Raw genomic sequence first — 15355 nt, 5'->3', positions numbered from 1 at the left:
GCAGAAGGGCAAAAGCTCGCTTGATCTTGATTTTCAGTACGAATACAGACCGTGAAAGCGGGGCCTCACGATCCTTCTGACCTTTGGGGTTTTAAGCAGGAGGTGTCAGAAAAGTTACCACAGGGGAAAAAAAATAAGAAAAGAAATGGCTTTGACAAGCACTGAGGCAACTGGACAATTAAAACAGACTTTCAAGGGGGGAAAAAAAAGAGAGGAACGAACTGGGGGGGAGGGTAGAGAAAAATGTGCAACAATGAATGAATGGAAACCCAGAATCTCTGTAAATGTTCATTTAAATTAATAAAAATTTTTTTAGAAAAGTCTTAAAAAAACCCACCAAAAAAACTCACAACAATTATATCTTAGAGGAAGTGTAACCAGGGTCCTCCTTACAGGCAAGGCTGGTGAAACTTCTTACATACTTGAGACACGGTGTAGGAGGATCATCAACCACTACTCATTGAGACTCTATGGCCAGTACTCTGAAGGATCTCTGAAAGCAGATTTCCCAAATGCAATTTGTCTTTTGATTTCCTGGCTGCTGGTACAGTGAGTGTTGACTGCTGGGCCAAGCAAGATGAAGCTGTTAATCTCAATCTCTTTACCATCTATCACAATGCTTCCAATCAGCCCAATGGTGAGGATTTTTGTTTTCTAAATGTTGAGCTTTATCACATTTAAGGCTGCAGTCCGTGACCTTTTTCAGCAAGTGCTTCAGGTCCTCCTGCGTTTCAGCAAGCTGGGTTGTATCATATACATAATGGAGGTTGTTGATGAGTCTGCCTCCAAAAACCTATGTTAGGCAAATGACACAACCCTGTTTGCTAAAACTGAGGATAAAAAAAAAATTTCTTAAAAAGACCACGGCATACCTTAGTCTTTAAACTGAAATCTTTGCTCTTTAGCATTTTGGATAGGTCCTTGACAGTTTCTTTCCAAAATGGAACATCTCTTTTAATTTCTTAACTGCTGCTATTCATGAGAGTTGACTGGATCCGAGTAACAGTAAATCCTTGCTTGACAAGTTGAATCTTTCCTCCATTTACCATGATGTTGTCTCTTGGCGCAGTAGAAGGGAGTACTGTTGCCTTATGTTGAGATGTAATCCATATTGAAGGTGGCAATGTTTGATTTTCTTCAGTAAGTGCTTTAAGTCTTCTTCGCATTCTGCAACAAGCTGTGTCATCCGCAAAACTCAGGTTGTATAAGAGTCTTCCAATCATGATGCCACATTCTTCTTCATATAGTGCAGCTACTAGGATAGTTTGTTCAGGATAAAAACTGAAGAGGTATGTAGAAAGGATACAATTCTGATATACAAGTTTCCTGATTTTAAACCATGCAGTGTTCCCTTGTTCTGTTCAGGCTCCTTCTTAGTCTATGAATACAGGTTTCCCATGAGCACAATTAAGTGTTCTGGGATTCTCGTTCCTCTCGATATTATCCATAGTTTGTTATCTCTAATGAGCATTTTTCCCATGATTAAATGTTGACTTTTATTATTAAATTATTGATTTTGCGGCAAGACTGTTGCTTCACTGTTAAAAAAAAAATAGCACCAGCAAACGCAGTATATGGCAAGATTAAGGCAGTATTCTTCTTTAGCTGACACTGGACAGATAACAGAAAGACCATTTCTAGTGAAAAGTTTGCTAGGTATTCTGACCCAAATCCAGGTAAGGATGTCAGCAGTAGGTACATTATATCAGACTTTGAAAATAACAATGTTATCCTTGACCCCATAATTTGTAAAATTATTCTTACCACACATAAATTAATAAATTGTAGATATTATAACTAAAAAAATCACAGGGTAATGTGAGGAAAGTATATATGGGATTTATTTGTACTCATTTTAAAGTTAAAGGGTACTTTCTTTTAGCAACATAACTACAAAGTGTCATTTCTGTTTTCCACTATGTTTTGCTGAAAGTGGCTTTAATCCCATCCCCTGCTAATTTAGGACAGCTATGCTGGAGTAAGTTGTTTTCTATCACTTCTTTAGTGGTTTTGTTTTCTTCACTCCTCAATAAATTTGATGTATTTCTCACAGGCTTCTTCTCTCATTAGGTCTTCAAGTTCTGTCATCAGCCAACCATCTTCCTAACAAGACTTACTAACAAGTCTTGGGATTTTGAAAGAATCTTATTAACCTCTGTCACTTTTCCTCTTGCTACAAGAGACTAGAGTTCACTAACAGCTTTCACACTTTCCGGAACCAAATTCATCCTGTTTGTTATTTTGTCCCAGCTTAAGGACAATAAGCAACATCTCCCAAAGCTTCCTGCACAAAATTGCTGATTCTCACTGTTCCAACGCCGTTTTCTGTCGTCATCCATTCATGCTTGTCTGTGAACTTACACACTGCGATCAGAGTGTGGCTGGCTGGCTGGCTAGTGGGCAGGCGGGGTGCAGGCTTCAGGCCAGGGCTTGCACCCTCCACGCGGCTCGCAATATCATGATTGCAGGGCTTCAGGGGTCACAGTGCAGGACTCTCTTTGGCTCTGCAGCGAGCAAGGCGGGAAGGGGTGGCCCTGGCTGGAGCCAGCCAACCAGGACCACCTAATGAACATTTATTTTCATAATCACAAGATATATTTTAAAATTTTCACTAACTCAATGAAGCAGAACTTCAACAGCCCTTTGAGACGACATCAACATGGGAAAGTCTGAGATCTACAGACAATCCTACATAGAATTTTAGAGATATGTTAAACTCTATGTCTCAAATATCTTATTTCTACTTAAAGTTAGAATAATGTTAAATGACTAAGACTTAGATACTCTGAAAATGACAAGCAGGTAGAAAAGACTTCTCTCTTTGCTTCTGAATGAGGGTGGTGGAGAGGAGAGGTGGCAAAGAAGACAAATGTTACATAGCTGTTTGTACTAACACTGTAATTACATTCACCGTAATGTGAGGCCTAATATGGTTAGACTACTAGTCAAGCAGTTTGCACTCGCACTGTAATTACATTCACAGAAACATGAAACCTGATGATGGTTAGTCAAGGAGTCAGATTCCGAAATTGCACCAAAAAGAGCTTATTAAGAACACAAAAAACCACATCAAGGAACTAACTGCACTGTGTTCACATCCTTGCATTCAAGGCAATTAAGCAAATTCTCTTTAGGATACAATTCCACTTCTAGGGATTGTTGTTGTTGTTGTTATGTGCCGTCGAGTCGCCTGCGACTCATAGCGACCCTGTGTACAACAGCCCTGAACTCCGCTCGGTCCTGTGCCAATCGCACTGTCTCTGACACTCCCATCCGATGTCTTTAAAATGGTAAAAATAAGAATTTACTTACTACTTAGTAAATTTACTTATTAAAATAAGAATGTGCTGTGACTTTTTGTTTCAGTGTAGCTTTCTTATTAAAATAGCAAAAATTAGGAACAATCAAAATAGTTAATAAAAGAATTACTACACTTGCGGATATGATGGGCTATTACAGTCATTCAAAATGTTTATAAAACACACACATACAGGCCTTTCATCCTTTCAATTCTGCAAATCTGTATACAAAAATGGGTTTGGAAGAAATACTCCAAAATGTTTAATAAATTAAGTTCTGACTCCATTGGGCAATACAGCAGCAAAAGATAATAGTAACAATTTTTAATAATAACAGAAGTGCGTGTTTCTGGAATAAAGAGAGGATAAAGACTTGTTTAGAGCACAAACCACAAGTGAAGAGTTGACAAGCCTACACACTAAAACCTACATTGCTGTGTTTGTTAGTTTTGCGATTCTCTTTTTAGACTGTGAAATTCCCCTCTAGAAAGTGGATGCAAATACTTCCTCATGGAATACTGTGAAGACTGAGGCACAAGCATGGACAGCACCTGAGAACTGGGGTTGGCAGAAAGGTTTATCGCCTTCTCATCATTACGAATCTTCAATTCTGTGCACTATAACTTAAGATGAGCACTGTGATCAAGTGGAATTTATCCATGAAAGCAACAAAGAGGTAAAGTGACCTAGAAATCATGTAACCTGGGGGAAAGATCACCACCAACAAAACAGCAACCAGACAGGCTGAGCCTGAATTATAAGAGAGGCAGGACGAATACTGAGAACTCAGATGGAAGCACACTTAATTAGCAAACATCAAGAAAACAAGGCTTTCAAAATTACAGGGGGGCAGATTTTCAGCTCTGGGCAAGAAAGAACAGCATGTTCTAAAATGGAATAGATTACTTTTATTAGTTACTGCAAGTGCTGAAAGGAAAAAGGATTGAAGGGGGGGTGGTACATAAACCAACAACCTCTCAGGAAATGCTTAAAAGGTCTCCTCTAGTTCAGCAAAGAGACACGAGAAATGCTCATTTCCCCTCTTTTTGTTATGTTCTACGTTATAAACTCACAAGATAGCAACCTGACAAAGATAAAATAAAAATATTGGTTAAGAATGAGATTAGATCAAAAGGACCATTTTATTAATGCTGATGTGCACATTACTAAGAGTAGTCAAATGATCCCAATGAGTTTTCTGTGTCCTAAACATGAGAGCACAGATTCTGAACTTCCAAGAGAAGGCTGCAACAAACATTATCTGTCACACTTAATTGGCAGTGGGAACCTGCTGATGACTATTTAAAAAAAATTATTTGAGTGAAAATTTATCAATTAAATTGACTCCCTTTCAATCACCCATACACATTTAGAAAAAAAAATTTCAGTGAAAGTTTATAAATTAAATTTGTTCTCTTTCAATCATCCATATACATTTTTTTCTTCCCTTTTAAAAAATATTTTCATTGTTGTACATTTTCTCCTCCCCGTCCTTTCTCCCTTCCCCAGCCCACCCCACAATGTACCCCTTATTCTAGACTGATGTCATACATATAATGCCTAATCATATATTCCTTCCAGACAGTTCTTCCCATCATCTGTTCTAATACAGTGTTTATTATCTACCCACTCTTTTCCCATTCTCTCTCCAACCCCCACCATGTCTCTCCTATTTTATAACAGCAGTGTTATGCACTATTTGTCCATTTATAACGGATATATTTCACTCAGCATAATGTCCTCAAAGCTTCAATCCATGAAGACTAACGAAAGCCTGATCCAGGCCATGGTCTTGGCAATTATTTGCTATTCATTAGAGAAAGCTGGACAGTGAGTAAGGATGATAGAAGAATGGATACCAATGAGTCGTGGTGCTGGAGAAGAATTATGAACATACCATGGACTGCCAGGTCTGTCTTGGAGTGGGTGAAACCAAGTTTCTCCTTGGAGGCAAGGATTTTAAAGCTCCATGTCATATACTTTGAGTATGTTGCCAGGAGAGACCAATCCTTGAAGAAGGACATCATGCTTGGGAGGGTGTATGAATAGTGCAGGAGAGGAAGGCCCCGGATGAGATGGATTGACACAGTAACTAAGGCAACAGGATTAGGTGTGTCAGAATCAGTGATACTGGCTCAGGATAGGGCTGGGTTCATAACTATTGTGCCAAGGGTTGCTATGAGTGGCGGGTGACTCAATGACACGTAACAACAACGATATCCTCCAGGCTCCCCCTATGGTGTGTATTACCAGTTTACTGTTTTTCAGAACTGTGTAGTATTCCACTGTGTGAATGTACCATAGTTTTTCTATCTGTTTGTTGATGGGCACTTAGTTTCTATCTCTTTGCTATTGTGAACAACACAACAATAAACATGGGTGTGCACACTTTGTTTGAGTCGTGCCTCTGTTTCTTTAGGGTATATTCCCAGTAGTGGAAATGCTCGGTAAGATGGTATTTTTAACTTTTTGCAAAAGTGTCAGATAGCCTTCCATACTGGCTGTACCATTTTACATTCCCGAAGCAGTCAATATGACTTCCAATCTCTCCACAACCTCACCAGTATTTGCTGTTTGCTGCCCTGTTGAACTTGGCTATTGTTGCTGGGGTCAGGCGGTATCTCATAACTGTTTTGTGATGACTATTTTAATACCTCAAACATAATTTGCGAAATCCTAATGGAAACAGAGTCCCAACTTTTCCTCATAATGTAACAGTTTCCACAGACACTGACCACTGATGGTCTTCTAAGACCTACCACGTTCTAGAGCAATGATTTTTAACCTAATCTTACAAAGGCCTCTTATAGAAGTCAACGTCTTCTTTCCAGCAAAATTCACATATATTAAAAGAATGTTTAATGTGATTTCTGAGGTCACAGATCTACCCCATAAAGATCATCTAAGGTTCATCTGATGAAAGTTTTCATAAAGGAAATTTCTCTTTTCTCTAAGGAAGTTATGAAGAAAAGACTTTGAACATGGTAATGGTATGGTTAAACTTATGGTATGGCAACATACCCAAGTGTGAAGTGGTTGGGTTCTAGAAGGTGGGTTCTCTTGCTTTAGTGAAGGTCGGGTGTGGATTGTTATGCTTTTTTTTTTCCTTCACAACTGGATGTGTGCTGACTGAATTTGCCAGAGTTAGCTGTGGGCTGGCAGCCTATTGTTTAGAGTCAACCAGGACCTGGTGGTCAGGCCTTGTATTTAAAAGGTGGTTGGGCCCCCAACTGAGTATCCAGTTTGGAGGCACACGTGTGAAGCAATGATTCTGAAGGTGGGTTCTTTTGCTTTGGTGAGGGTCAGTTACTGTAGACTATTTGGTTGTTATTTTCCCCCTCACAATTGGGTGTGGGCTGATTGGATTTGCCAGGTTTAGCTACCAATGAGCTGTGCTGTAGGCTGAAATCCTGTTGTTTAGAGTCAACCAGGACCTGGTCATTGGGCCTTGTATTTAAAAGGCAACTGGCCTGAGGTCTTGCCATCTTTGGGCCTGGTTGTAATTGTGTTTGGGATGAACATTTTTCTAAGTTCTATCAATCTGCTGTACTGAAGTACAATGGGGTTGCTGTGATGCTGAACACTGTGGCACTGGTGTGTCAAATGCTATAATGGTTACCCATCATGGACAGTGTTTGGTGGAGCTCCAGAATTAAGACAGGCTTGGAAGCTGGAGTGGCATCCACTTCCTAAACAACATGCCTCTGGAAACTGTCTGAATGTAGAAAAACAATGATAGTTATAGACCAAGGTTCAGGTCTTTTGTTCATAGGGTCGTGCTCCACTTGACAACACTTTACAACAATGTACACGTATAATTAATATATACAGCATCAGCTGAACAGAAGAAATAGAAAAGATAAGAAATAATACTCTAAACATACAATTAATAATACTAACAGCTTTAAGGAATTCTGGCGGTTTATCGATAAGGAACTGTACTAGCAACCAAAGGTAAGTGGTTTGAATCCATCATTTGCTCCACGGGAACAGGATGAGTAATCTCCTCTCATGTAGGTCAACTATGAGTCAGTCCTGACTCAAGTACACAAGAATATCTTCAGGCTTCCTAGTCTCAAAAGAATTCCAGGTCGTTTTGAATATTTATCCTGATTAGCTTATAAATGCAGAAAACAAATTGCTAATTTAAAAGTTTTACTTCCAGCTGCAACTACAATCCCAGAGGTGCACGGTTCAAATCCACCAGATGCTCTGCCGGGGAAGGAGGGTCAATCTCCTCCTGTACCAGTCAGATCTGATTTGACTGTACACTCACACAAAAATAAGAAAATTAAAAAAAAAAAAAAAAGTTTTACTTCCAGTTAGAAAGGCTTTACCCTATAAGGCCTATATATATAGCCTTAAAACCCTTCAGATTAAAAACATGGGGTTTTTTTTTGTCTTCTCAAACCTATAAATTTCCAGGAGCTGGGCCGAGATGCCATTTCTGGAAGGGAACAGACTTCCTGGTTTTCCATTCAGGTACTTTGGGTGAAACACAAATATACAGGTCCTTCACAAAGCACCGGCATACTCTGGGTTCGCTATACAGTTACAATAACCTAACATCAACTAAGAAAAGAGCCACATCATGTCAAGAAAGCAGCAGGCTGCCTCTGCCATCATGTAAAAACAAAATAAACCATTTCCTAAAAAAGCAGACCTAATGAATACCCTAGAAAGAAGCGGAAGAAATATGCAAATGATGGAAGAAACAATGGAAGCCATTAAGAGAACAAATACCCCAAAGGATACAATCCACAAGAAATATACTGATGAGGAAGCAACTTGAACAGCTATGAAGAAAATGTAAAAGATCAAAGAAGGAATTGATAGTATAGGTAAAGAGGTACAAGAACTTAAAAAATCATCACAAGACAGAAGGGGTACAGCCAACACAGCACTAGACATAACAAAAATGCATGAAAATGCAATCCAGATGATTAAGATGGATATGAAAGAGGTATCTGGTATGAAGAAAAATGAGAGATGTAAATAAAATTAAGAAAACATTAGAATCATGTGGGATGACATCAACAAGGGAGCTCTGGGGGCAAGAAGTAGCGCTGCAATCCCGAAGGTGCATGGTTTGAATCCACCAGATGCTCCACTGGAGAAGGAGGGGAAATCTCCTGTGCCAGTCAAATTTGACTTGAAGGTATGCAACAAGAAGAAAAAGGGGGGGAAAGGAACAGCATAAAATACGACTGGAATTCCAGAACATGGGAGTGACAGGAAAATCACTGAAGAAATTGTGGAAGAAGTACTAGAAGAAAACATCCCAGGTATTTTGAAGAACAAGGAAATGTACATTCAAACCACAGTGAACCAAACCAACTACACCCAAAAAGAAAAACATCAAGACATTCCATAGTCGAATTCTCCAAATTAAAAGATAAGGACAGAATTTGGAAAGCAGCTCTTGAAAAAGAGTTACCTACATAGGGGAAACAACTAGACTAAGTTCTGGTTTCTCAGCAGAAACCATGCAAGCTAGAAGACAATGAAATGCCATCTACAGAAAGATGAATGAAAACAACTGCCAGTCAAGGATTCTAGACCCAGCAAAGCTCTCCATCTAATATGAAGAGAAATCAGATCCTTTGCAGAAGAGAAGGAACTGAAGGAATCTTTGAAAACAAGACAAAACTGCATGCAATTTTAAATGAAGTCCTTCACAACGAGATGCTAAAGGAAAGTTGATGGACCACAGCAACCAGAAAGAACAGAAAAAGAAAAACAGCAAAACAGCAATGAGAAACCTCACCTGACAATAATCACACTTATGTGAATGCACCAATCAAGAGAAAAAGAGTAGCAGAATGGATATAAAAACAGAGCCCATCAATATGTTGCCTATAAGAGACACATAAAAAAAAAAAAGAAGGGGCAAGCTCTGGTGGCCTAGTGGCAAGAAGCTACACTGCAATCCCAGAGGTATGCAGTTCAAATCCACCAGATGGTCTGCTGGAGAATGAAGAACAATCTCCTCCTGTACTGGTCAGATCCAATCTGACGGTACACACACACACACACACACACACACAAATAATAAAAAATAAAAGAAAAAAATTAAAATTAAAAAAAAAAGAAGAAGAAGAAGAAGAGAAGGATAGGCTCAGAATCAAAGGCTGGAAAAAAATATACCAAGCAAATGGAAACCTAAAAAAAGCAGGAAGGGCAATGCTAATCTCTGATAAAATAGATCTCAGAATGAAAAGCACCATAAAAGATAAGGAAGGGAATTAACATACTGACTAAAGGTACAATAGATAAAGACGACCTTGGACATACCTTGGTCAACATTTATGCATCAAATGATAGACCTGCAAAATACATAACAGTCAAAAGAATTGAAGAAATAACACAGCATTACAATGGTGGTAGGAGATTTCAACACACCACTATCACCAAAGGATAGGTCAACTAAAAAGCAAAACAACAACAACAAAAAGCCCACAACAATTTAGCAAAGATGCAGAAGATCTAAACCATACAATCAGCCAACCTGACCTTGTGGATGTATTTCGGGTACTGCACCCAACTAAAACTCAATTCACTTTCTTCTGAAGTGCACATGGTGTATTCTCCAGAATCAATCACATATAAGGCACAAAGCGGGCCTCAACAAATTAAAAAACACTGAAGTAAAACAAAGTATCTTCTCAGACCACAATGCCATAAAACTAGAAATTAACCACAGGAGGGTAAAGCTTACAAAACCACCAATGTGGAAATTGAATAACTCCCTGCTAGAAACGATTGACCAAATACTTGGACCAGGAGGCAGTCGTCAGAACAGAGCAGGGCAACACTGCATGGTTCAAAATTGAGAAGGGTGTACGCCAGGGATGTGTCCTATCTCCATATCTTTTCAACCTGTATGCAGAGCAGATTATCCAAGAGGCTGGGCTCTATGAGGAGAAGTGTGGCGTCAGGATTGGTGGAAGATCTATCAACAATCTGAGTTATGCAGATGACACAACCCTGCTTGCTGAAACTGAGGAGGACCTCATGCACTTACTGCAGAGGGTCAAGGACTGCAGCCTTCAGTATGGACTGAGGCTCAATGTCAAGAAGACAAAGATTCTCACCACTGGTCCAATAGGTAGCATCAGGATGGATGGTGAAGAGATTGAGATTGTTCACAGCTTGAGTTTGCTTGGCTCCACGGTCAACACTCTTGGCACCAGCAGTCAGGAAATAAAAAAACGTATTGCGATGGGAAAGTCTGCTGTTAATGACCTCTCTAAAGTACTCAAGAGCAACGGTGTCTCTCTGAAGACTAAGGTGCATCTGATAGAGGCCACGGTCTCTGCAATCACTTGTTATGCATCAGAGAGTTGGACTAGGGAGGATAGAAGGAGAATTGACACCTTTGAGCTGTGGTGCTGGAGAAGAGTATTGAATGTTCCATGGACTGTCAAGAAAACAAACAGATTCATCCTAGAGAGGGTTAAACCAGGCTACTCCTTAGAGGCAAGGATTCTGGGGCTTCGTCTGACATACTTTGGACATGTTGTAAGGAGAGACAGGTCCTTGGAGAGGGACATCATGCTTGGTAGGGTAGAGGGACAGCGCAGGAGGGGAAGACCCTCTTTGAGGTGGACTGATTCACTGACTGGGGTAATCGGGATGGGTGTGTCAGAGATAGTGCAACTGGCACAGGATAGAGCAGGATTTAGGGCTGTTGTACACAGGGTCGCTATGATTCGCAAACGACTCAACAGCACATAACAACAACAACAACAACAGAAATGATTGGGTTATAAAAGAAAGAATGAAATAAAAAAAGTTCCTTGAAACAAACAAAAATGAAAAGATATCAAAACCTCTGGGATATAGCTACGGCAGTACTCAGGGCAGTTCATAGCAATAGGTACACACATTTAAAAAAAAAAAAATCAATGACCTCAACACCTTCATCAACTAGAAAATAAAAATCTAATCCTACATCCTCTAGAAGAAAGATTATAAAAACAAGAGCTGAAATCAATGAGAGAACAGAAAAACAACTGAAACCATCAATAAGACCTGGAGCTGGTTTTTCAAAAGGGTCATTGACAAATTTAACAAAGAAAAGAAAGAAAAAGAAAAGACACAGATAACTCGATTAGTAAATAACAGAGGTGACAGGCATCACAACAGAACCATATGAAAGTAAATCAGTAATACTGAAATATTATTAAAAGTTATACTTTGATAAATTTGAAAACCTAGAGGAAATGGACAAATTCCTTGAAACGCATGCCCCACCCAAACTGACAAGGACAGATAAAGAACACCTCAACAGTCTCATCACAAAAGAAAAAATTGAACAGGTCATAAAAAGACTTCTCTATAAGAAAAGCCCTGGACCAGCTTCACAGATGAATTCTACTAAATGTTCAGAGAGGATCTATCACCAATCTACCTAAAGTATTTCAAAAAATTGAAAAGAAAAAAAAAAAAATAAAAAGGAACACTCCCAGGGTCATTCTATGAAGCAAGCATAACCCTAATAGCAAAACAAGGCAAAGATATCACGAAGGAAGAAAACTAAAGAACAATACCTCTCATGACTATACATGCAAAAATCCTTAACAAAATCCTAGCAAACAAAATCCAAAAGCACATAAAAAATATAATTCATCATGACCAACTAGATTCATAACAGGTATAGGATGGTTCAACATAAGAAAAACAATCAACGTAATTCACCATATTAACAAAGCAAGTAACAAGAACCATATAATCTTAGCAACTGATGTAGAAAAGGCATTTGACAAAATCCAATACCCCTTACTGATAAAGACATTCAGCAAAATTGAAATAGAACGGAGTTTCCTCAACATAGTGGAAAGTATATATGCAAAACCAAGAGCCAATATCATTCTCAAAAGAGAAAGACTAAAAACACTTTCCTTGCAAACAGGGACCAGACAAAGATGTCCACTGTCACCATTTCTATTCAATATTGTACTGGAAGTGCTTCCCAAGACAATAAGACAAGAGAAGGAAATAAAAGGCATCAAGATGGGCAAAGAGATGGGTAAACTATCACTACATGCAGATGATATGATAGTGTACACAGAAAACCCCAAGGACTCAACAAAAAAATGGTTAGAGCTAGTAGATCAGTTTAGTAGAGGGGCAGGATATAAGATCAATATCCAAAAATTAGTGGGCTCCCTCTACAGTAACAAAAAGAAAGAAAAAAAAGCCAAAAAAAAAAAAAAACAAAACCCCAACAGAAAACAACCCACCCTCAGAAAAGGAAATCAAGAAAGCAATACCATTTACAATAGTGAAACACAAATTGAGATATTTGCAAATGAACCTAACTGACACATAAAAGATCTATAAAAAGAAAATAAGAGAACATTCCTGTGAGCTACAATCAAAGACCTAAATAAACGGAAAAATGTACCTGTTAATGGATAGGAAGACTCAATGTTGTGAAAATGACAATCCTACCAAAAGCCATCTATATGTTCAAGGCAATCTCAATCCAGATACTAATTAATTTTTTCTTAATTTTAATGAACATTTACATAAACTTTGGATTTCCATTCATTCATTGTTGCACTTATCTCCCTGCCCAACCTCTTCCCCAGTTCGCTTTTCTCTTTAAAAAGTAGAAGAAAAATTCTTTCATTGTTACACAATCCCCCCCCTCCCCAAAGTCTACTCCACTATACAGCCTTCGTTCTGGACTCCTGTCATGACAATAATACCTAATCATATATCCCTTTTAAACAGTTCTCTCCCTCATCTATTTCAATGCAGTATACATAATTTATCCCATTTTTCTCATACTAAATTAATTTTTTCAAGGAAATTTTCAAGTATATCTGGAGAAGAAAGAGACCCTGAATAAGCAAAGCACTTCTGAAAAACAAAAATAAGGTGGGAGGCATAGCACTCCTTGACCACAAAACCCACTACACAGCAGTAGTAACCAAAACAGCATGGTACTGGTAACAATAGGCACACAGACCAATGGAACAGAATTGAGAACCCACAAATGGACCCAGCTATCTATGGTAAACTGATATTCTACAAGGAAGTAAAACCTATCAAATGGGAAAACGACAACCTCTTCAACAAATGGCTCTGGCAAAACTGGACTGCTACCTGCAGAAAGCTGAAACGGGATCCACATCTCCTACCATACACAAAAATCAACTCAAGGTGGATCAGAGATCTGGGAGTAAAGCCCAAAACCATAAAGGTCATGAGAGACAAACTGGGATCAAGCTTAGATGGTCTAATCTATGGTATAAAGAGACTGTCAAATATAGCCAGGAAGGCATAATCTGGAGAGAATAACATTGATCAATGGGGCCTTCTAAAGTTTAAATCCTTGTGCACATCAAAAACATTTCTCAACAGAATAAAAAGAAAATCTACTGACTGGAGGAAAAACACCTGGCAATACCATTTCAGACAAGGGTATCAAACATATCAAGTTTACAGAATCCTTCATAGCCTCTACAAGAAAAAGACTGATAACACAATTATAAAATGGGCAAAATCATGGGAAGAATTTTCACAGAGGAAGGCATCCAGATGGCCAACAGACACATGAAGAAATGCGCAAAATTACTGACAATAAGAGAGATGCAAATCAAAACCACAATGAGATACTATCTCATCCCAGTAGCAGGGGCAAAATTTAACAACAGTAGTAAATGTTGGAGAGGATGTGGAGAGATAGGAACTCTTATACACTGTTAGTGGGACTGTAAAATGGTACAACCACTCTGGAAGCCAGTTTGGTGTTTCCTTAGAAAGCTGAACACAGAAATTTCATGACCCAGCTATTCCACTGCTTGGAATACACCTCGAGAAAATGAGAAGTGAGGCACAAATGGAGGCTTGTACAACAATGTTCACAGCATCATATTCACCATCACCGAGAGAACATGGAAATGTCCCAAATGTCCAACCACAGTTGAACGGATTGAGAAATTATGGCACATTTACAGGAAGCATGCAGGAGCAATGATTTTGTAAATTACTACCTAACTTGGGAGGGACTGGAGAGCATTTATGTTACGTGAACTAATGCAGTCCCATAAGGATAAATACTGTATAAGACCATTATTGTAGAATGTGTATGAGGATCCACGCGGAGCCCAGAGGGGTAAGAATGGGTGGGGGTGAGTTGGTATGGGTGGATGGTTAACCATCACAATTTGATAGGTAGAGGGGTGGGTAAAAGAAATGGGGGAAATCTGGGGTGAAAAACAATGTGTATGAACTTTGCAAATAAACCAGTATAAAATAAAAAATTTTATGTAAAATAAAACACTATAAATTTCCAGAAAAGTGAAATTATGAAAATAAAAACATTTACGTCACTATGACAGTCCACAGTAGAAAAATATGTATACATTCAAAGTTTTCAAATCATTTTAAAAGCACAATCTATGAGAAATGCCACATATGCTAAGATTTTCAGTCACAAAAGTGGCTTTAAAACCTTACATCAAATAAAAACCATAGAAAATAAAGGTGCTCTGAGACTTACATTTTGCCTCTGAAAGATTCTGATTAGGTGACCAGACCAGCATGCCAAGATTCTCTCTTTCTTGACTTCGTCTTGCCAGTTTAGCTTGATAAAAAGATAAGAAAATTCTTATGTATTATTAACAATTTAACAAACATGACAAACAATGATTAATAAACAATGGTCTTTAGGCCTCAAAAACATGAGGATAACATCCACTCTTTACCTAAATTTGCTTTTAAGAGATCCAAACATCACACATGAAGGGATGAGAAGTGGGAAAGATAGGGAGGTTCCCAAATCAGCTGAAACAATTCTATCAGCAAGCCCTTTTCTGTTTCACTGGCCACTTCTTAAATAATTGTGTAACCCTTTCCTAATCTGTTTTACTCTGGAAAGTCCAATGAAACCTGACCACCATGCAGTGAATTTAATGGTATTTAAACTACTAGTGGCATAATTTTCAGCATCACAACAACACACAAGCTATGCAGTAAGAAAAACTGACAAATTAATAGAATACATTCATTAACTCTAATAAGAGAATAACGATGGAGTAGGT

General features: G+C 38.6%; 1 protein-coding gene across 1 annotated transcript in view; it reads right to left on the bottom strand.

The window, feature by feature from the left end:
- RCOR1 (REST corepressor 1) overlaps positions 1 to 15355 on the bottom strand; it is a 124356-nt gene that overhangs the window by 46344 nt on the left and 62657 nt on the right. The window contains exon 2 of the mRNA XM_006879183.1: positions 14815 to 14898. Within this exon, the coding sequence (XP_006879245.1) occupies positions 14815 to 14898 (84 nt within the window). The remainder of the gene's footprint in view (positions 1 to 14814; positions 14899 to 15355) is intronic.

The sequence above is a fragment of the Elephantulus edwardii genome, unplaced genomic scaffold (assembly GCF_000299155.1).
Source record: "Elephantulus edwardii isolate Elephantulus edwardi_28Jun2011 unplaced genomic scaffold, EleEdw1.0 scaffold00002, whole genome shotgun sequence".
Taxonomy (NCBI): domain Eukaryota; kingdom Metazoa; phylum Chordata; class Mammalia; order Macroscelidea; family Macroscelididae; genus Elephantulus; species Elephantulus edwardii.
The sequence above is the reverse complement of the archived record's forward strand: the minus strand, read 5'-3'. Positions and strand labels throughout refer to the sequence as shown.